The sequence below is a fragment of the Abramis brama genome (assembly GCF_963993115.1).
Source record: "Abramis brama genome assembly, chromosome: 6".
Classification (NCBI taxonomy): domain Eukaryota; kingdom Metazoa; phylum Chordata; class Actinopteri; order Cypriniformes; family Leuciscidae; genus Abramis; species Abramis brama.
In genome coordinates, this window is record NC_139968.1 from 42,127,735 (window position 1) to 42,152,126 (window position 24,392).

The 24,392-nt window shown below is 39.9% G+C and overlaps 2 protein-coding genes across 4 annotated transcripts in view; both read left to right on the forward strand.

Annotated features, from left to right (window-relative positions):
• Positions 1 to 8,682: 8,682 nt before the first annotated feature.
• Positions 8,683 to 11,370, forward strand: LOC311085945 (uncharacterized protein; the record flags this gene model as incomplete). The annotated part of the gene is made up of 5 exons (XM_084118564.1): positions 8,683 to 8,845; positions 9,352 to 9,672; positions 9,871 to 10,173; positions 11,116 to 11,262; positions 11,354 to 11,370. The coding sequence occupies 5 exons, from the start codon at positions 8,683 to 8,685 to the stop codon at positions 11,368 to 11,370; spliced, it is 951 nt and encodes a 316-aa protein (XP_083974690.1).
• Positions 11,371 to 14,741: 3,371 nt separating this feature from the next.
• Positions 14,742 to 24,392, forward strand: part of LOC311085057 (uncharacterized protein) — a 57,887-nt gene continuing 48,236 nt past the window's right edge. For 2 of the 3 annotated variants that reach the window (XM_084117459.1, XM_084117460.1), the window contains exon 1: positions 14,754 to 14,979. The gene's annotated coding sequence lies outside the window, so the exon portion shown is untranslated. Of the gene's footprint in view, positions 14,980 to 24,392 lie in introns of all 3 variants that reach the window. The other variant, XM_084117457.1, reaches the window with a different exon arrangement.

Consider the following 24,392-nt stretch of genomic DNA (forward strand, 5'->3'; position numbering starts at 1 on the left):
TATGTCCGAGTATAGTTGAATAGGAATTATTTAAAGTTGTGTTCAAGTAAAGCTTGACGTTGAAACTCAACCAACAGTTAAAAAACCCTGTTGTTTTTGTGTGCTCAGATAACATTGCACAGAGACGATCCACTGAGATCGTTATTCCATCTATTATACAGCGAAAAGCTGCTGTTGCTTCCTTTAAAGTTAAAACTCACTCTAAAAAAAAAAAAAAGGAAAAACTGAGTGAAGCCCCACGTCGTAAAACAGCTACGAGTGGCGTCCCATTTGTACAGGTTGAAATGCGCCGACGTTTCACGTAATATTATCAACTGTACGTGCATATTTCTTTGAACATTGTTGAAATGCGCCGACATTTCATGTAACATGCATTACTGTTACAAACTGTAATTCACATGTTTGCCACTAGAGTTTGTTTTGTCGCCATAGTTACAATCGTGACACGGAAGTCTTAACCAACGCTTCCGGAAGAACTCTGAACCCAACAAACTTCTTTGGTGGCTAGGCTAGCTAAGCTAAAGCTAAGCTAAGTAGCTGTTTACCATTGAGGCCTAAACTATGCTAAAGCCTCGAGCATTATTTACGGTTATCATTAATATTAACATCTGTGGTTAATGTGTCTGTTTGAACAACGTTAAAGTGATTTAACCATTTAAACACCTCGACTGTTACACCTGTTGGTCTTTTCTCTTCTTTCCTATTTTACCTGTCTCATACTTTACCCATATTTTTTTTCCTGTGAAAAGGAAATTTCGGTTCACAATTATTAATTTCATTTACCTGCATTTTACTTGAAAAGAAAATACTGGTTTATGATTATTAATTGCCAAATTCTAATTTGATTTAAAAAAGGAAATATTAAATCAAGATTGAAGTTTTATTTTTCTAAACAGGTAATTTCTAACGATTTCTAGATTTATTTTTAATAAATCTAATTTCATAATTTTCATAATTTCTAAATTTCTCTTTTGATTCCTAGCTTGGGAGTGAAAAACCTGAGCCTCAATAGGAGACATTGGCATCTCACTACAAGTTTCAAATAAATCAGAGATAAACCTCTCTTACAAAGTTTTATTTTTGAATGTTTAGTTGTTGGCAACTATCAATTCTATACTCGTAGTTCGACAAAGGCTCCAGAGCCATTTGTGGATCCAATCTCCTTCCCTCCTTTCCTTCTTACATCCTTCCTGTTCTGTCCTGCGTTCCCATCCTTCACATTTGTGGGAAACAAACCTGGAAGAGAACCATCAATCGAGTCTAAAGAAAGAGAAAGATAATTTTTCCAAAGAAAACAATTATTAGGTATTTGATTGGTAATCAAACCCTCTCTTGTTCTCCATACTCTCTCTGTCTTTGTAAACACAATTTACAATTTAACATCTTATCCAAGATTAATTAACAGAGACAAGTGTTGAGCAATCGTCGCCTTCATAGCATCCCGGCTGTAAGCGGTCCAACTGACGGTGTGTGGTGTCAATCCTGTAAAACTCGGAAAAAGGTATCCGCATTATTATTGTATTATTTTTCCTTGTAAACATAAACAATAATATTGTTTACCTTTCTGGAAATAGATTCTCACCGATAGGAAGCATTTACGAGAAAAATAATATTTCTCCTACTTAAGAATTTTCTTTCTTGTTTTATTGAAATTGGTTTTAACCTCTCTCTCTTTTCCCCTTTTCTCAGTGACACATCACAAGTTTAAACCAGCTTTTCATTGATAGAAAATATTTATAAAAATATTTCTCCCATTGAAAAAAAAATCCTTTCAATTGAGATTTGTTTTAACCTTTTTCTCTCTTTTTCCCTCACTCAGTTGAGTGACGAAGTTTCCACATCACTAACCTACCTGTCTACACTGAGACCAACACTTAGACATTACAACACTTCACTATTTGTTGTACAGTCACTTAAACGACACTTAGCTGTTCAACCACATAGGCTTACACCCCACACAGATCTGTGTCAGTCTCTTCACCCCAGCGTGCCAACATGTCGCGGACAACAAACCCCACTGACGTGGACGCCATGCTCAGAGGCATTACAAACTGCCTCACACCAAAGACAATTGAACTGTTATTATTTTTAATAATAATCATAATTCTGAGAAGACTCCTGACACATGATTCAAGCCAGAATCAGAACCACAACCACGTGGAACTAACCAAGATCATCTGTTCCCTAAGCAATGCCTTCACAGCCCAGCTGACACTAAGCGACAAGCACATCACCCACCTTCAGGAGGAGCTGACACGTGCCCAGAGCCGCATGGACAAGCTGGAAGTGAAAGTCCAGGACGACTTCAAGCGTCAGACCACTGAGTTCCTGAGAGAGCTGATGCACACTCAACGCTGCACAGACCAGCTCAAAACGAAAGCTCAAGACAAACTCATGCCTGATGTAGTGGAGCAAGAAACAAAGAAGCAAGTTGACAGGCTCCAAGAAGCCCTTGCAGTCACTGAATGTGACAAACAAGAATTAAAGACTGTCCAGATGCACCTGGTAAAACAACTCCAGTCTGCTGAACATCAGCTAGAGAAAGCTAAAGCTGACATTAAAGACAAGAACTCTAAAATTAATGCTCTGAAAGACAACCTGGAAAGGTGCAGTGCTGACATTGATTGTATGACCCAACAGCGAGATGACGCCAACGACGAGCTCTACGCGGTCAGAGATGAACTCCAGCACATTTTCCAACAGAAACCAGAGCCAAGAAGGGAGAGACCTCCCTCAGCATCACCACTGCTGAACAGAACAGAGTCCTCCGTCCAAGAACTGCCATACAACAGAAAAGGTGAATGGCCGCAACCCAGAACATCACCAGCCTTCACCACAGAACCGTTCACTGCCAACAAGCAACGAGAACTCATCCAGGCAGACTCCAAAGCTGCACAGGGGATGACCTTTAAAGATCTCAACCAGCTGGTTAAGAATATCACTCAGTTCAACCCGAACTCCACGGAATGCCCAGACATCCAGTCCCACATCCGAGATATCAACTTCCACCTAGAGGTGAGACCACATGTGACTGACAGAGACAGGTTCTACCTCCTCAGATCGACATCCAGTTCAGAGGTACGAAGCTTCCTAGACCGACAACCTGCTCATGTCAAGTCAAATTACCAGCTACTATGTGAGATACTGATAAAAGAATTCACAGGCCCAGAGTTGGAACACGGTGTGTTAATCGCTTTGGAAACCAAACAAGGTCGACAAGAGACTCCTCAAGCCTACTACCACCGTTTTCGACAAGCCTTCTTTGGTGCACATAACTCACCTGAACAAGAAGAGGATGTGCACTTCAAAAACCTCTTTCTGAGAAACCTGCACCCTGGATTAAGTCATCATCTTGGTCTCGAGGCCTGTGCAGACACAATGACAATTCAGCAGCTACGTGACCTGACACACAAGGCCCACATCAAACAGAAGATGTCCTCAAAGAAAGGTTTGAAAACATCCACAGTGTCAAACTCCTTCAGCCAAGACACAAGCTATGCACTGGAAGACACCCAGTGGCATGACAACACCACAGTCCTTCGCAAGGTGCCCAGAGAACGTGACCCCCAGGCCAATGACGGCTACCACACCAACCGCATGGAAAAGCCATGGGACCAGCCACGCTTCTCAATGAACCCACAAGAAGGAAACAACTGGAATCCTAACTGGATATCCAAAGGCTGTCAACCAACGCATCCAAATGCATTTAATGTGAGTAATCGACGACGAAACTCACCCCGGCACCACTCAGTCAACAAACACAACACTGAGTGTGCCCAAGAACAAGACAGTTTACCCTCAGAAGACATGGAGCAACTAATGAGGCAAATGAAAGTGTTCATAGAAAACAAGCTGAACACGAATGACCAACAAGATGAGTCAAATTCACTATGACTAGCGATGGAACGGAAGACCAATGATCATCTGGTACACCTTCATAATGAAGATGACGACCACCTGTTCTACAACAACACAGAACAGAGGGGTCTCTCACAGCCAACCACTGACAAACACCCAGAGGTACCAGAAAACACCACACTGGCTTCCCATCACTCACAAAGAAACCATCACACAAGCTCCAAACTCAAGAACCACGTGTGTGCTACAGTAACCACAGTAAGCACAGAAGGTCAGAAAGTCTGTCACAACCAGAAGGCATCACAAGAGGAGTACAACAACGGAGACAAAGTTTTGCACCACAGCTTCACGCATCCATGCCAAACTGCCTCCCAATGTCTGCCAGAGAACTTCCTGCCTTACTGGACTGACCCCCAGCAGATCATAGAAGATCCCTTTCCTAAGGCAAAGATGCAACAAGCCAATCTTCATCTAAGCTCATCAAAGCTAAGCCAAGAAGCACGTGGGCAAGCCTTCAAGAAAAGGGGGGAGCCAAACAGACTGAGACAGATCTGACCATACATACATACATACATACATACATGCATTACCCTACGCCACTAACATGCTCACTAACACGTAGAGGTTAACCACATCTACCATGGAAAACATTCAACAAACATGTTTTCCCCACAGGTAGAAAACTAACTTCAGAAACTAGCTTAACGACTTAGCTACACTTACCATAGGAAACATACTAGCTATCCATCCAACAAGTAGAACACCTCTCATTACCCTGTGATACCTGACACCTTAGCTGCACAACAGTAGTTATAAGCCATACTAGGAACACTCAATTGTTTTGTTTTACCTCTTCCTTAACTTTCCTTCTTCTTGTATTAGGTAAAATGCATGTCTACCCCCTTAAGGGTCAAGGTCATGGTAGTAGGATTGACGCACCACGCCTGACACTTGTAAGCCGCCTTAAAACGAATGTGAGCCAGAGAGCTCCATGCATGATGGTTCACATAATTGTTACCACAAATTATGTCACCAGAAAATAAAAGGTAAAACGTCTTAACGTAAAACAACTTAGAAGAGAAGATAACAAACAAACGTAATCACAGAATTTGATCAAAGAATCACCGTACCGAAACAAATTAGAATAACAATCCCAAAATTTAAACTCTACTCAATATAATAGACCATATTGAGAGAATGAACTTGAACTTTTAATACTTAAGTAATCTAATGCCCTGCACCAGTACAGTGACCAGTCATGGAGGTGTTGTCTTGTTGTTTGCTTTGTATGTGTCTGTTTCTTCTACCCGTGTTTCTCCAGCGTTCACCGATGTCTTCATCTTAACACATCGCCGTACGAAGAGGGGATATGTAGGATTGAGTGCGAAACAAACACAAATGAATCTTCCAGGTGAATTGTTCAAACATAATTTCTCACAGAACTGAACATTCCAGACACCAAATCACCAACCCCAGAGCCATAAAAGAAGGCTCCAGCCAGCCAGTCTCCGTTGACCAACGAAAACCCCCAGCTAAGAACTTTATGGCCATGCAAGCTTCAAAGAAGATGAGCCCAACTAAAGAAAGAACTGGTCAATGTAAGATAGCTTGGAAAAGAATGATTGGCTCAGAGATAGCACAATTCAGCCCGATCAAGATAACAGCAGAAGCTGCTCGAGCCCACAACATTCCAGACTCCCCCCTCCGTAAGGACCTCTGATAGACCTCAGGGTGTAAAATCGTTTCAAACCACAGAGCTGAGATTTTACCTATAACATAAATAAAATCATTCAAGAACAATTTTCAATGGACTTATAGATCAAGCATCATGCAACGACATGATTCTATATTGTTCCTACAATAGATGGGTGTATCTGATATGCTTAGATGCCATACAATTCATGTAATTGTTATAATTGTTAGATTTTTGAATGAAAATGTGTTGTGTTTCATATCGATATGATCGTATGTTCTTAATTCAAAGGATGGCTTGATTGAAATCTGTGGAAAATGTTTCGGATTCTTATAATAGTAATAATGTCTTAGCTGTGGCCTCTGTACTCTTTGCTAGAGCTTAGAGAGTAAGGAGAGCACAGATAAGCTTGATTTATGATAAGAAGTGAAGAAAACGCCACCTCCTAAACAAAGACAGTGTCTAATTGGTTAGAACTGATCCAGGAGGCTGGGCGGACATTTGAGTTTAAAATCTTAACACCAGAACAAAGTTTAGAGTTTCAGTGCAGAACCAAAAATGCAGCGGGAGATGAAGATCTAAGACAGACAAGTAACCATGTAAAACGCGCAGACGAAATAACCCAAATCAAGATCTGAAGAACATGGGTTAAACAGCTTCATTCAAGCCATCATCTACTCTTCTCAATTTCCTTTCTTTTCTTAGTTTCCTTTCTTTTCCGTTGTGAGTCTCGGTTCTAAGTTAAGTTTTGCGACAAGATTTCGAGCCACGTTTCTTCTGCAAAGCCAGCTTCAAACAAAGACTTTCATTCCGCCAGCACGCCACGTGACTGACCACGTGACCCAGACATCAGGCACGGAGACCAGCCAACGAACGGACCGGGAAAACCCTTTACACGCAACAAAAGGGGAATCCCCAAAAGCAAAGACAAGCAAGTACTGCCTCCAGACTCTTAAACTGAACTGGTGTATTTGATACTGATTTAATAACCTAGGAAACGATAAAAGGGTTAAACTAATGATTGATGGTTCATTCAGGTTGTGTTTTATAAGTGCATAGAAACTTGGGATTACATCATCTCACTCTTAAACTCACTCTTAAAACTTAATCTTTCCTTACTCTCTTTCTTTCTGCAACGCGTATGAATGTGTGTGTCTGTGTTAGATATTAGTTGTATGTGTTAGAATAATCAATAAAGTCTTGTTTGTATTTTAAAGAGAAATATTACTTGTGTTATTGTGCTTACAAATTTAATGTCTTAAACTTCTGATCTAAGTTACCTTGCTAACTATATAGTGTTTCACTATAGTTCGGATATTTATATCCGTTGCAGAGTTGATAATTGCAGCCAGTTCAAATGAACCGCGAACGAGTCATTTGCTCGGTTGTAATAAGTGACTCTTTTGAATTCCCTATAAATTAATTAATAATTCCTTTGAGCTAAATTGTAATCACTACAAATTACAAATATCTTACACCACTAAAGTCAAGATATGAGGATAAAATATTTTTGAATTTTTTATATATTTTTATGCTTATGTCACACAAGCCCAAGTTAAGCAATATCACATGAGCGAGAGTGTTGTTTTCCTGAACATTAGCACGATTGCAAATGTGATATTGAATTTATCAATGAAGTTTTCTCACTCTGAGGTTCAAGAGTCTCTCCATGTCTTATTACATTTATTATGTCCAGCGCCTCCTGGAGGAAATCTAACTTTATGTATATTTGATCAATTTCAGCAGAGCGCCACCTAGTGGCTCACCCTGAACTGACATGTTATCAGGAGTTGTTTGCTCAGAATCTTCTGTCACTGACTCGACTAGTTCTGTCTGATTGGTTTTGCTGTTCAGCTGGAGGGTTGTTTGCTTTCTCACTAAATAATTTCTTCACAAACATGGTATTACTCTTATATCATGAACATCATTTCTTTTTGGACACTAGTTTATGGATCTTGGTCTTTTCTTGTCCTATCAGATCTTGGTCCTCCACCTCAAGCTGTGAATCTCTAGCCCTGTGACGGTGAAGCCAACTTCTCTGGTTCTCTGGCCTCAACCACAGCATGAACCCTTTCAGCGGTCGGTCAATCCCCTTTTCAGAAAGAAACATTCCCATGAACACTAGCTTGTTCACATTGTATTATGTTGAGTGTCAATCCACAGTCTACGAGCCTCCGCTAGACTGCATGTCGTCTCTGATCATGTGTCTCTTGGTTTGGAGCAAGTATAATAATATCATCAGAGATATTCTCCACTCCCTCAATACCTGTGAGTGCTGATGTGACTTCATGTTGATTTTGCCCGCTGGCCGACGACACACTCTCTTGTACTCTCCATTATGAACAGCAGATGTTGTGATTCCTCTGGACTGTGCTGTAAGATCCAGTTGATCGAAATCCCATTTCAGATCACGCTTTCTGAACACAGTGGAGCCGTTCATACCTTGAAGAAGCTCGTCTAGAGTTGATTTGGGCACCGGACCCGAATCATTGCTTTATTTGCTCGCCTCATATCCAAACATTTGCTCAAAACAGCATCTCGTAACTGATTATCTTTGTCAGCTCTGACGTCACAGTCTTTAGCAGCTTGTCTGAGCCGTGTGAGAAATTATTGCACAGTTTCAGTGTTTTTGTGTGAGCGTCTCACTAATGCGTGTTCACTCTGAACAAAGTGAGCATTTAGAGCATCACATCAGGGTCATTATCCATAGCTGATGAATATTAATCATATGAAGATATCAGAGGACACTTTCATACACACAGTTATAGCAGGCGATCTGTTCCTGATCCATAAAACCATTAGAGAAACTCTGAAATCAGTCTGAGAGGAGAAACAATCGAGACATTTGATCAGAAATGAGCAACAAACGTCCTGAAGAGAGTTACAGGAGAGAGCAGAAACAAACACTCACAGGATCTCAGGACAAGATCAAACTGTTACTTTAAGATGTTTTTAACATGTTATCAGTCAGTTTATTTCTGTTGAAAGTCACACCTTTGACTTACAGGAATTGGAGGCCTACTGGAGCTCAAAGTGACAAACTGACGATGTTCAGAGTGTGAATTAATCAGCTAAGAAAGAGTTAGACAGTCACACCCATTAACACTTAAAGGTGTGCAGTTATTTTGCTGATGGTGGAGTTTCACTTCACTTTACTACAGAGCAGCTTCATATCAGTGTGTCTGTTTATCACTGAACCAGTTTTGAAGAGTTTGTCTTTTCATATTTGTGGACTGAAACTGATGAAGATGTTTCTCCCTGTTTTGCTCTGCTTGTGTTTCTGGCGTCTGGATGGTGAGTTTAAATGTGTTTTTATGGCTTCAGTTGTTTCTGTTCTGATATCATGTGGTTAAAAAAATATTCACTGTTATTCTCATATAGAAGTAATTAATCTGTTGACATTTTAAATTTTTTTATTAAAAGTTTAAATTAAGGTTTATACTCAGTTATTAGGGATTGATTTCATTAAATAAAATATTTCTGTCAGGAGGGACCACTATCGTCAAATACGATAGAGCATTAGCATATAGTTTGGATTGGTGGTATGGTTCTGTTCTGGGCGCGAACTCCCTGCGCATCCGTGCAGCCGATAGCATAATAGGATATAAAGCTTACAAAGTGTTTATGATAAACTAAGACCCGGAATCTGCCCTACCTAAATTTACAGCCAGGAGCCGCTGTTTGTGCTGTTGCAAAATATTCTTAATTTCACAGTTAAATGATTAAATGTATTTTAGTAAAGCTTCATTAAAACATCAAGTGATTTTAAAGCTTTAATCTGTGAGAAACTCTGTTTTCAGGAGTGTTTGGAGTTAATGGTGTTTGGCTAGTGTCAGTGAAAGAGGGAGATTCAATCACTCTAAACTCTGACACTGAAATGATGGATGATGATTTGATCCAGTGGAAGTTTGGATATAGCATCACTTTAATAGCTGAAATCAATAAACGGTCCGACAGAATCACTGTATATGATGATGTTCTTGATGGGAGATTCAGAGACAGACTGAAGCTGGACAAACAAACTGGATCTCTGACCATCACAAACACCACAATGAAACATGCTGGATATTATAAAATACTGACCAACAGTGCAAGAAAGAGTTTCGATCTCACAGTCTCTGGTGAGTTAAACATTTATTTCACCGGTTTTATGTTTTAATCAGTACAGAAATACAATTATTATTCCAAACTCCATTTTGCTTTTGTTGTTTGATATTCATTTCCAATTTAAACTTCAAACTATTTATTTTAGTAAACCATCAAAAAAAAAAAAAAAAAAAAACTGTTTCCGTTTGTTCTGTGTGTGTTTTGTGAGACAGTAGTGAAGGAAATATCAGTAAATAAGGGAGATTTTGTCACTCTACACAATGATCTTACTGAAATGAAGGATGACGATCGGATTCAGTGGAGTTTTGAATATGGACCTGTAATAGCTGAAGTCAATAAACGGTTTGACAGAATCACTGTATATGATGATGTTCTTGATGGGAGATTCAGAGACAGACTGAAGCTGGACAATCAAACTGGATCTCTGACCATCACAAACACCACAACCACAGACTCTGGAGTTTATGAACTTGACATCAACTATATGAAGATGATTTTCATTCTCACTTTCTACGGTGAGTTAAATTTCATTTCTCTTTCAATTCGGTTCACCTCGGCATTGCATTTGCTAACGCTTATGGAAAACCCCTTCCTCCAAGTAGGCTACTAAAACCCGATAAGTTCAGAATACTCACATTTTGAACGTGCAGGCGGCTTTAGCATATCAATATTATTCTGTGAAGCAGGGGAGTCTCAAGACGTTAACATTATTGCCCTGTTTTGACGTTAAAATTACACTATAAGCACTGACTCTAAAATAGCATTCAAAATGTGCAATCAAAAGCACTGGGGAAGCACAGCTTTACTGTTCTGCCTGAAAACAGCGTTTGCCAATGATTGAAACATGTCTTCATCATGATATTCAAACAATCAAAAAGCATATAAGAAATGTTCACAGATGTTTGATTTACTTACAAGTTGTTCCATTGAGTTTGCTCCGGTCGCTTGCGAGTGTCCGCCAGTGTTGAATGGATTCTTCTGATAACGTTGGTTAGAGTAACTGTGACGTAGTACTGTTTGGGTTTACAGTGTATTTAATCACAGCAATAACACCCGAAATATGGACGGGCTTCCCACACTGTATAAGGTGGAGCTTGAACTTCATTCACTCAGAAACTTTTCCTTCAGTCAACCTTCTGCAAGAAGCCTATCATCAAGCAAGACTTATAATGATCTACACGCTGCAGTGGACAACGTCTTCTCGTCCCTTGCTGTGTTCTGGGGAGCCTTAAGGATGAGGATAAGGACGGCCTTTTGTAATTGCTGGGCATGAGACGTGACAAGTCAAGTCACCTTATCATGATTAATTAGTTAAAAATACTAATTAGCATTTTATTTTACATCAGTAGCATCTAGGTTTATGTTTAACTTTCTATATCAAGTTGTTTAAATGCTTTACTTTTGATATTAAAGTTTATTGACTGAGCTGATCTCAGTTTGATGTTTTTATTTCTCAGACTCTGAGAACAACTGTTGTGGTCCTACTGAAGCTGTGATCCGATTGGTTCTCTCTGCTCTGGTGGGCGTGGCTACTGTCATTATTGTGGTTTATGAGATCAGATCCAGAAGAGCTGAAGGAGATCAAGCACATATTCACACATCAGGTACATGATTGATGTAATTTCTCACAAACCAATTTTTCATATATATTTGTGAGTTTTAATAATTTATGCCTTTTATGTTTATCTTTTTCAGAAAGTATTGAAATCTAAAGCAGAACACTGAACTTCAAGTGTGTTCTTGTTCCTCTAGTGTTTTTGTCATAAATACTGATGATTATTTGTGCTTGTGCTCTCTCTTTCAGTGTCAGATTTAAAAAATTCCAATTTGAAAGGCTTTTTTGTTTATATTTCTCTACAAGACACAGATATCAATTTACTACGACTGCTGTATATTTACTCTGTTTGCTTGCCTTTAGCAATAAAGCTTTCTCACCCCCTGGAGGAATAGTAATTTTATGTAAGCAATTAGTGTGCTGTATTGTGAATAAGTCCCTGAAAAACATCAGTTAACGGCCTCATCTGATGGAGCTCAAATGAAAACAGCAAGACTACAGCAAGTATAATTTTTTGGAGTTTTCATTTGATCCAATAGTGTTTCCACGACTTTCCAAAAGGGAAAATATAGAGAGATTGATTACAGCAGTCAGAAGAGAGAAAGATGTCAAATTAACCGTCACTCCCTCAGAAACACCCTCACAGCAGTGTTTACTAGTTTTTCTTTTGTAATGTAATGCCAAGGTAATATAACAACTGTTTTGATTGTTTCTCCTCTCAACAGTCTCTCACGTGACATCTCTTAACAATGATCTTAATCTTTCACATCACCTGTTGTTTACTGGAAAATCCCTGACTAAGCAAAAACTGCTCAGTGGCTGCACACTTCTCTTGTTGACCTTTGTAGTCACATATGCAAAAACACATATGGCTTGTATAGTATTCAAACTACTTCTACAATTCTTTTCTATAGAATAGATATGATATATTAACACTACCCCTCTATAATATAATGCAAGCATTCTGCCATAGGAACTCAGGTTAATTCGACTGAAGTGTGCAGCATGATAGCAAGGCAAGTTACACAGTACTCGTTCCTGTTATCTTGGAACTGAGGCTACGTTAGTAACCGACTGAACGTACTATCTATACAGTTCACTTGTAATGCGTCACTTGACCCAGTCCAATCGCTCTGCTTATAATTGCGTAACGGCAGTATTTCAAAGGCATTGGCCCAGGATGCTTGAATAAAGGCCCAGAGGGCACCAAAGCTAGGTAGGGCGAGGTAATCACTCAACATTAAGAGACTCAGACCGTATGCCGGAACCACAAGGAAGGAATCTGGTGGTCAACCTCATGTAGCAGTCAAAGCCCAGCTACACAGCGTCATTCGAATCTATAGACGGCAGGGGGTGGTGTTATCCAGCGAGCCCGACCAGTCCTCCGTGTCTGAAGCCGCCAATGACATGCTGTCATCAGGGAGATCAGATCCCCTGAACGAGACCAGGCCACTCGTGCCAGAAGAGGGGCGCTTAACTGCGTGGTAGTAGAGCACCTGAGAGTGAGGCACACAGGAACTGTGCCGATGTGAGCAAAACCACCCTAGAATGATAAAAATCCACCCAGTAGTTTTTTTACTATCTCAATAGATCATTAACACTGTCTCAGAACGAGCTGTTCTAGATTTTCCTCACTGTGACGTAGAAATGAGCTAAGCCCCACCTACGTGATTTGATTGACATCTGGTTTTGGCATAGACCCTGCCCTCGGTGATCTGCATCCTCCATTGTATCAACGACAGCCGGTAATGTCTCCTAAGAAGTGTAGGTGTTCTGTTGTGGGTTGTAAGAATGGACATTCTAGTTATTACGCCCCGCCTCTAGGGGAATATAAAACACTAAAGAGGCATAATAAATAATTAGTTGGGTTGTGGAAATGGAATCCCAGCACGCCTCCCTCCGGTCGATAATCAAAAAACAAATGCACAAAATTGAGACAAAAAGTAATACATTTATTAAAGAATAACAAGTGAAATAAAGAGCAAATCTTCAGGGTGTCCAAAAGGCCAAAATAACAAACAAAACGAATATAAAAAGAAAAGAGGGAAAAATGAATAACCTAATCAAATACCAAAAGAAAATACAATTATCTTACCTAACTCCCTGCCCAAAAACAGAGCTCAAACTATTTCAAAATAAACAAGGCAGGACACCCCTACGCTCCACACTGTTAAGATGGTTTAAGGCGGGTATACACTGTGCGATTTTCGTCCGATTTTGAGCCGAATTCTGACTCGTGCGACTCTTTTTCGGGTCGGGTCGATTTTCAGCTTTGTCGTGCGTCGTTTGTCGTGCAGTGTTCGTACAGTGTACAGGGGGAAAAGAGAGGCGATTAACCTCTCACGACCGGCAATCGTATGGTCGGATGAATTTCTGGCATGTTAGAAATTTTGGTCGCTCCTCGTGACTATATCGCACAGTTGAAGCAGTGATAAGAACCGATTGCTCTAAACTCTGTGTTTTTTCCCTCACTGCGCCTGCGCGAAAACATTTCATTGCAGCAAAAAAAAAAAAAAAAAAAAAAAACGAAAAAAAACGAAAAAAGGGAGATCTTTAAGTTCTGTAGTTCAAAGCTACAAATTACTGTTGCTTACCTCCAGTTTGTGTTGCAAAATGGATTAACCATTACCCACTTCTTCCAAGCCACTTGCCTCTTTTATTGTTAAAAAATGTTTTTGAAATAAAGCTGTTTTTAATTTTCATTGATGAATTATTGCAGTGTTCGGACATATTATAGACTGTTAATAATTAATTATATGTATATAATTAATTGTAATCGACCTAAATGTTTTAGACCATTTTTAATGAGGAGAAGTATAAGCTTCTAGCCTATGTAATATTTTATTATCCTCACAGCGCGTTGGTTATGCGGTGATGCGCTATGAAATTGTTGCGTGGCAATTTAATTATAGCCTATCACTTTAATAGCCTAGGCCTTCCCTAATAATAATAATAATAATAATAATAATAATAATACAACAATACTAGCCTACTAATAATTTAATATATAAATTGGAAATGCTAAATCTTCTTGATATTGATAGCTGATGCTTGTTTCGACAATATCTCTGGATAGGCTACATATGATATCATCCATAGGCACAACCCGGCACGAGGATTTATCGCGCTGATTCGCGCATATTTCACACGCATAGTGTGAGCAGTCAAGTCGCAGCTCGACGTTCGGACCGTACAGTGTGAGCACATAAATCCTGAGCTTTGGCTTTACATCGCATGCGATCTACTCGTTCAGTGTGAGTAGGTTCCTTGCTGAAATCGCACAGACATCGCACAGTGTATGCCCGCCTTTAAACATAGGAGAACGCGTCAGAGGTTTTCACAGGATGCACGTTCACTCATAGGAGAACGATTCAGAGGTTTACACAAGATGCACGTTCACTTGAACGAAAATAAAAGTTCTAAGACACAATTTGATCATCGGCCGGAGGAGGGATTCCGGAGCTCTCAACCCACGTGCGACTAGGCAACCAATGGCTGCTTACATCCCATGATTGGAGAACCTGTTTTGGATTAGAGAAAACAAAGAGAAAAGGAACACAAAGCAATAGAAAACAAACTAACACAGGTCGTAACAAGCCACTGGAAACGCAGCGGATGGATTTTATTTATGAAGAAAAGGAGCCACTTAAACTTCCTAAATACGAGAATCATTTCTGACTGACTGTTTAGTGAACAAGGGTTAAAGTTAATCCTCAAGTGTGGATCGTTTCCTACTGTTCGCGATCCAACGTCACCTCCAGAAGTAGTAAGTGTATTTTATTATTTTTGAGCAAATAGTCATTTCAATCGATGTCAGCCAGTTCAACAACAAATGCGTCTAAAGCTATTTATTGTCGTCGTCATAGGATGTCTCAACAAACAACGTCAGACAGTTTTATGTCACGTAGGCATTTTTTTGCAGCATTTACAAATGTAAATAAATTAAGGTCTGCTCTATCTCCATAGACAGTAGCCTATATAAACATCTATCTCCCTCCCCTTAAGAAATAAATACAAAAAATCGTTTGTACTTAGCAAACGTTATCACAGTAGTGTGTGTGTGTGTGTGTGTGTAGTTTCAAAAAATTGCACGAACGTTATCACAGTTTGTGTGTGTGTGTGTGTGTGTGTGTTGCACATCCATAATGGCAAAAGGGACGCGATTAAAACTTTGTAAGTACATAAATGTATCAAAAAAACATTCCGAGACGTTTAGTCCATTCTCATTCGTGTTTATTCTGTGCCGGAGTCTCTTCATTATCTAGGTCCAGCGGGGCGGGGATTATGCAGCTCATTTACATTTAAAGTGGTACACGACAAAACAGCTCTTTTTAAAACAGGCTCCAAAAATGACATTTTCAAATGGTTATAATAAATGGTATTTTGTGGGGTACTGTAGGGTATTTTGTGCTGAAACTTCACAAATGCTATTGCTACTGACTTATAAAGCCCTAAACGGCTTAGCTCCAGTCTATTTAGCGGATCTTCTATCACCCTATAATCCATCGCGCTCTTTAAGATCAATAAATTCAAGGCTTTTGGTCATACCTAGGATATCCAGATCCACCAAAGGAGGGAGAGCATTTTCACATTTGGCTCCAAAACTCTGGAATAGCCTTCCTGATACTGTTCGTTACTCGGACTCACTCTCCCAGTTTAAAACTAGATTAAAGACGCATCTTTTCAGCCAGGCATTCATATAATATTGTTAATCTCACAGTTTCAAACTACAATCCGGCCTCTAGTTCATAAATGCCAGAGGAGAACTGGCCCCCGACTGAGCCTGGGTTCTCCCAAGGTTTTTTTTTTCTCCATTAGGTCACCTGATGGAGTTTTAGGACACCATTAGGCCACTTAAAGGAGTTTTTTCGGTTCCTTGCCACTGTTGCCTTTGGCTTGCTCAGTTGGGGATATTTTGGGGATATTTAATTTTATTCTATCAATCAATAAATTCCACTAGAAACAAACTTTGTTGTATTATTTTATTTTAATACTGTGAAGCTGCTTTGATACAATCTGTATTGTGAAAAGCGCTATACAAATATACTTGATTTGATTTGATTTGAAATGCATTCTGGGGACACCCAAGACCAATATTACATCTTCTAAAAAGGGGCATAATAGGTGCCCTTTAAATTTCATTCAAAGTGGCATTAAAAAGGTCTTAAAAAGTCTTAAATTTAACTTGTTTATATCTGTAGACACCCTGTAACACAATATTGTAATGCATTACTTTTTTTAAGTAATTTTCCCCAACACTGACCGCGACACAGGTTCGTGGCCCTGAGTGTTGCGATTTCAGTTTCATTTCGCATATAGCCTACAGCCCTTATAATCATAGATGACGCCACGGGTTTTTATTTAAAATAAACAGTGTAGCTTACGTTTGTATGTAGGTCTATGGGCAATTTAAATTCATAATACTTACTAAAATATAATTAATATCATTTTATTGCATTTGTATTAGTTGTTTGAAGACTAAAAAAAAAAAAAATCGGTCGGTCGGTCTTAACGCAAGTTTACAACGGACTAAAAGGGGGGGGGGGGGGGGTTATTGGGTCGGTCCTAAATTGACAGGGTCGGTCGGGTTACGGCAAACAAGAATATTTTTAAGGATGGCCTAATCTGACAATAAATGTGGCACACCCAGATTTTCAGATGCACACCAAGCGGCAACCTCCCCGTCTCTCTCTTGAAACCAACACGGAAGTGAGTTAAACTGCAATTCGTTGACTGGCCGCTTGAGGCTGATGTCAAAAGTGAGTCAAATCTGTATCTCCCCCATGTTAAAATGCCAAATTTAACAGCAGAAAAAAACGTGTTTACAGCCTGGTGTCTGTATGTGGCTTTGGTCTATACAGCTATTTTTGCCCTTCATGACAACTGTGAGGGGGGTGAATTTTTTTATAACTCATCCATTTAGTTGATTAATATTTAAAGTTCTGCATAATTAAGGGTGTGGCCACTTGAGTGACAGGTGGGTTGTCGCTGACGTCAATGCTAGCCGCTTGTCTGTTGTTACCCGTCACTTCACCTCAGCAAGTGTTAGCTGCTGAACTTGCCATCTCTGCCGTGTTTTGTGCTTTTTTTTCGGGATTATTTCATACAATTGAATACACCCATTAACGTTAACTTCGCCCACGGCTTAGGATTGTTGTCGTCGAGTATCGTTCGAGAGAACAACCAGCGCTGTATTTCAGTTTTCCTCTGTGAACATGCACTAATGGATGTCTGACAATTTCGTTGCTTTTTGGAGTTTTCAGATTTAAAAACGTCAATAAAGGCTCGTTCGTTCTGCTCTCACGGAACAGATATAGATTATAATATGCTTATGTACCGTCAGATGAAATCATGCAGGCGTCGGCGCTTTCTCCGTCCATGCTATAAATGCACATCCATGAATGAGCGCGGATTTTCTAGCGCATTTACTTGAACTTCATAGGCAATATATCTATAACCCATTTAAGAGGCGGCCAAAATCAGAATTTAAAATGGACTGAATAAGCTCTATACGAACATGACGAGCGATGCCGCGCTGACGGACCATAAGAAAGAGTGACTGACGTGCACATAAATCACTTTCACACACACACTCTCAGAGTAATATTAAGTTACTGCATAATACATTTTCAACTAACGTTAGTAGAGTTCTCAACGGGCCTGAAAATTACAACCCGACCCGACCCGGCCCGTGGCTTTTAAAGCCCGGACCCGATCTAACCCGACACATCAACATAATTATCTGCCCGAACCCGGCCCGCGGCCCGACGCGCGTCGGATTTATTTTTTTCAGACACGTATTATCATGACCAGCAGACGGGAATTCAAACCAACCTTTAATGTTCACGCCTTTTAATAATACAAACAACTGAAACAATAAACTTTAAAATATCTAAATAGGCTGTAGTAGCGACGGTGAATTCACCTGCGGCAAGTTTACTTTTCACCAATACAACTCTATCTTCTTCTCTCCAGGCTAAAGGCGTGCACGCAGCGGCGTCAGGTCTGCCCCGCCCCTCTCCATGATGCACGTTGCACGCAGAAGCCAGACTTTCTTTACGGTGAACAGCAGCGATGATTAATAAATGTTTTGTTTTTTTCACTGAGCGGAAAAGATTAAGCCCGAGGTCCGACCCGACCCGAGTCATTTGATTATATTTTCGACCCGAACCCGGCCGGAACCCGCGGGTCCCGTCAGGTTTGTCGGGCCGACCCGACCCGTTGAGAACTCTAAACGTTAGCAGAATAGTACAGAATCACAATACACAGTCTCACTTGTAGCCATGTCTTTTAAATATTATAATATTTCGAAGGGCAAAAACAGGAACTTTTAATTGGCTTTACATCATCAGCTAACTCGATCACGTCGAGCCATAGATATAAACAGTGTTTATAGATATATCATAGATATAAAACAGTTTTTATATCTATGACGTCGAGCTAGGTGATTTCGGCTCCTCAGCTCCACTCACGCCCCGCCTGTTTGCCTATTTTCTGTAATCCGGGAGTGATGCAAGGCCAAGATGGCGATGGCCGGCTCCGCCTACTTTAGGCTTCAAAAATGCTCTTCAGAAACCTACGGGTGACGTCACAGACACTACGTCCATTTTTTTTACAGTCTATGATGCACACCCAGAGTCTCTTTTCTGGCTACGCTACTGTCTTGGATGTGTAATTTGATATCGGATGTTTTAAGCAATGTACGAAGTAAGAGCCTCAGGTTAAAAACTAAGCTCAGAATCGTTGGAGAGAGAATCGCGATGCATCTATGGATCAATTTTTTTCTCCCACCCCTATTAAACACGGAAGGGTCATTCCAGACTCATCCTGCATGTGGGCTCTGCGGGGGTAAACCACTCCAGTCTGAGCTCCTCGACTGCTTTTGAGAGGAGGCGGATTTACTCGCCGCCTATTCCAGCTCTAGCGTCACTCGAATCTCTATAAGGCAGGGGGGTGGGGTTATCCAGCGAGCCCGACCAGTCCTCCGTGTCTGAAGCCGCCAATGACATGCTGTCATCAGGGAGATCAGATCCCCTGAACGAGACCAGGCCGCTCGTGCTAGAAGAGGGGCGCTTCACCGCACATTAGTAGAGCACCTGAGAATCCTCTTGGGGAGAGTGAGGCACACGGGAACTGTGCCGACATGAGCTCACTCGTGCCCGATCTCTCAGTCCTCTGGCTCTGATGTTTCTTCCTCCGAGGTTCCTGGGAGGAAGAGAACAGGAGATCGTGAGGGGTGGGACCATTGTCTAAAAATGATGTCTGATAATTAAGCGGTCCACGAGCGGAGAGAGGTGAGACTCATACTCTTGCAGTGAGAACAGCTCGTCTCAGTGAGCGCAGCTTCTGTGTGGGATTTCCCCAGACAGGGGACGCACTCACTGTGCTCATCAAATGGATGCAGGGGTGCCCTGAACGTGCCACACTCATGGTGCAGCATTTGCAACAACGCCCCATGAAATTTGCTCTTTTAGAAACGCCGGATGGCCACAGGGGAGATCGCTGAATCAGCTCGAGTGCAGAGTGCTGTCAATCCGCTTGCTTGCAGAGCGCCGATCAGTCAGATTGATAGCAGGATAGTTCCTATGGCAGAATGTACGACGCAGCACGAGTGAACTGTATTGATAAGGAACGTGTTTGTTTCAAAAGAGTTATTTTACTCAGATTTGCTAAAATACCAAAGTGTGGTAAAGTCTGCAATAAAAAAAAGAGATCTCTTTATAAACTCAAGTATTTCTAGATAAAAATTTCCAAACACTAAATCTCTCTGGTAACCAAATGCAAATTTCTCTAAATGAACAATTATAAAGGTTATTGTGTTTTTTCATTATTATTCGCTGATTAGTTTGGTTGTAACAATGCAGGCAAACATTATAAATGTTATTCACTGGTTTCAGGATCAAAATGGATGCTGCAATGGTTTTTGTCTTAGTTTTATATTTACAGAAATGTGGTTAGATCTGTTGGGTGGATAAACAGCTTCTGCTGGATGTTTGTGGAACGTTTTTTTCTCCAAGTACGATAAACTCCTGCTTGTGCACTTTAAGAGTGCACGCTTTCACTGCGTGATGTAGCCTCTTATAATGCAGTGTGAATTCCCCCAAACATCAAGATATGAGGATAAAATCTGGATGACCTTTCATATCTTTCTACACTTATGTCGTAAGACCATGTTAAGCAATATCACACGAGAAAGAGTGCTGTTTTTCCTGAACATCAGCATGATTGTAAATGTGATACTGATTTTATGTAAAAGTTCAACAAACAAAAAGTTAACAGTCTTAGACACAATATTACATCTTAGACACAATATTGTCTGTTTTTGCTCTGTTTCACAAAGAATATAGTTATATCATATAGGCTGCAAACAAATCCACAGAAGAGCAGTCACATGTCTCTGAGAAACACACACACAGCAGTGTTTTGTTTGAATCTGCATTTTTTAATGAATTGGGAGAGTCAAAGATGATTCAAAGATCCATTATTACAGGGCCTTTACAGTAACAACACAAGCAAACATTATACATGTGATTTACGTGTGGATAAACAGCTTCTGCTGGATGTTTGTCGTCTCTGTGTGTGTCAGTAGTTTGTGGCTGAAGCGTTTCTTCATTTTCTCTCCTGCTAATAAGAAGCTCACAATCTTCCACTCCACACAAAACATCTTTACACTGAAATAAAGTGAATCCATCAACAGTCAAATAAGAGTCACAGGTCAGAGGTCAAATATGATTGACAGCTCACAGCACTAAATAACACACCAGTAGATACAGATATCTAATCCAATATTTCACTCTTCTGCTATTAGTTTTCATTCAGGGCCAGAATTCATTTGAAAATGTAAGATCAGCAAAAGCTTGTTGATTTTCGTGATGTTAAAGGAGACGGATGTGTGAGCGGAAACTAACTGAGGTTGGGGGAGGATTCACACACAACCAGATAAATATCACAGTTCAGTCTTTCAGATCAATCTGAGTGTTTCAGACATTAAGAGTTACCATCGTGGGCTTTTCAGTGAACCGATGAAGAAAATGTTCCTCAAATTAGTTTTGCTCTGTTTGTGTTTGTGGCGTCTGGATGGTGAGTTTTAAATGTGTTTTTCTGGTTTCAGTTGTTTCTGTTCTGATGTGATAAATTACTGGTTAAATTAGTCAGAAAGGATTAACATTCATTGTTATTCTCGTATAGAAACAAATAATGTGTGATTTTGAGAGAAAACACTCTTATTTGAGATTAAAGTCAATCTTTTTAATGCAGTTATTAATTATATAAAACTGTTTAACTATGTCTAATTTTCATTCATCATCTTTTGTCTTTGAACTGCTGCAGAATATTAATCACTTCACATTTACATGATTAAAAGTATTTTAGTGAAGCTTCACCAAACCAACATCAAGTGATTTTAAAGCTTTAATCTGTGAAAAACTCTGTTCTTCAGGAGTGTTTGGTCATGAAGTGAAGTCAGTGTCAGTGATGGAGGGAGATTCAGTCACTCTAAACTCTAATCTTACTGAAATAAAGGATGATGATGTGATTCAGTGGAGGTTTGGAGATGAAAACACTTTAATAGCTGTAATCAATAAACGGACCGACAACATCACTGTATATGATGATGTTCATTATGGGAGATTCAGAGGCAGACTGAAGTTGGACAATCAAACTGGATCTCTGACCATCACAAAGACCAGAAAAATACATGAAGGAGATTATAAACTACAGATCAACAGTGAGATCAAGAGTTTCAGTCTCCGTGTCATGTACAGTGAGTAAACCTTTTGAGGGATTTGCAATGTTCAGTGATGTCACATAACTGTCAGATTGAAACTGTTCAGACACTTTGAACTGCGGCGCAAACAAACATGGCGGCGCCATCTCACATTTTAAATCAAGATCATGACAAGCATGACGGTTTGCCATGGAAACAATAAGGGGGAAACGTTCTAAAATAAATGTCAGAAATAAATGTAAAAAGTCAGAATATCACACGTGAAAGGGTTAAATAGTATATTGGTTTCACCTGTTTTTAATGACAAAATTAAATTAAACTGCATTTTTTTCCTTTCTTGTTTTATGATATTGTTTATTTCAGTCACTCTAAACTCTGATCTTAGTAATAGTAGTTTATAGTAATCGTCATAGTTGGAGGCGTCTGCATTTCTCTTGTGGGGATCTACACCATAGATATCATATATAAAGGCTAGGGCTGCGTTCGAAACCGCATACTCAATGAGTAGGTACTTAATTTCAATAAGTACTTACTTAACAAACGCGCTAAAAGAGTAGGTACTTTATAGTAGGCTAGTGACAAATGGTCAAAAAGTCCTTTAGTTTTTGAGATACCCTTACCCAGGCACGTGCACAGGTAGGGCTCAACCATAGACAGTATAAGAAGTGGACAGAGCCATCTCATTGGATCTCAATTGAGACAAGTGAAGCCCATTTTTAGCGATTTCTTAGCACTTCCTTTCCTGACAATCATACTCAAACCGAGCAAAGCGTTACACGGACCACGTGAGCAACCCGTCTGTCTTCTAGTAGCTGTGCCAAGAGAAATCTGAATCATTCCCTTCCGAATCTTGCAGAGACGGAGAGTGTGAGTAGGAGCTGTCCATGAGCTTGGAGCAGGAGAAACTTTTGCTAGGTATTCTGATTAATTATATTGTCATTTTGCCTCCACGTCCCCCCGATTGCCTGCGAGCTTCTCCTCCTGTCCATAAGGTAATCTCTCTACTGTGCGACAGAGAGTCGCGTGGTTATGACGCAATCGTTAGCCTACTTTTACAAAAACTGCTTCTACGGGGCCATAACATAAGCTACAAGGTAATGGAGCATTTTATACATTGTCGTGTTTCTTTAGAAATAAATAATGGACAAATGGAGTCTTTAAACGCCTCAGATGTAAAGTTATTCGCTGTCAAACTGACGCCAAAATGAATGGGAGTCAATGGGATGCTAACAGCAGGTAGGGCTGCACGATTATGACAAAAATCATAATTGTCGATTATTCCCTTGAAATTGTAATTGCGATTATTAATTACGATTATCACAATTTACATTGAATATATATATATAGGCATATTATTATACATGTTTACTTAAAAATTGTGAACACACACACTGTCCCCCTTTACTTAACATACACATAAATTGTAAGAATATGACTAATAGTAAAGACTACTAAGAAATAAACATTAGGCCTATGCTAAAGCTATTAAATAGCAGTCCCAAACTAGCTTTTGTTAATACAATGTTGGTATGAGCCACCACAGTCATTTAAAATATAAAAAATAACACAAAGTGAAAATAAAGTGGCATTTTGGGGTTAAAGCAACAACATGGAACTTTTCCTCTGCAGTCGCCCTACAGGTTGGAAGCGGAATTGTCCATTACCGCTGTCGTAAAACGATTTACGGTTACTGTATATGAAGCATGCAGGTTTTTTTCATATGGGCAATGATAATATTATTAATCTTCCCCCTTTCATAATTTATACATGTTTAGTAGACTAAACATTTTAACTCAAACATTTGCGATTTGCATGTCGATTGCAATGCTCAAATCTGAACGAGAATGATAGCGATAGCATCCTAACCATCTAAAACTACCATGTTAGTGTTTACTAGCTACCAGATTGATAATTCGCTCATCTACTAGCTGATTCATGAAGATAAATAAATGGAGGACCAGATAGTTTCCGTAACGTAGCCAGGCAGACAACAGATTAGAAAAACTAAAGATAGTATGCAAGCAATTTACAGTTACTTACTAGTTCAACAGCATGACGGCCAAGTCAGCATCGGTCTGGTAACTCTCCTCCTCCATAAGCTAACGCCAGCGAGCAAACGCTCGACCAATATTGATCCTCGTCCTGCCTTTCAGTTTATCACTCTCCCTTTTCCTCTTCCGACTCTACTCCGACAAAACCTTGGACTTCTTACGTTTCGCTGCTGCTTCAGCCATGACGAAAACAGACGCACGAAAACCTATAACGGCTGACATGACAGGAACGTCCGTTTTTCTGAGGTGAAAGACTTTATTTCAGCGTACACATACGTCGCTGCCTGGTAGTTCCTTCCTATTGTGCTGGGTTTTCTGAAGTAGTTGTGATTTGCCTCTCATAACATGCTCTAAATGCACGCAGAGTGTTTTTTTTTTTTTTTTTTTTTTTTTTTTTTTTTT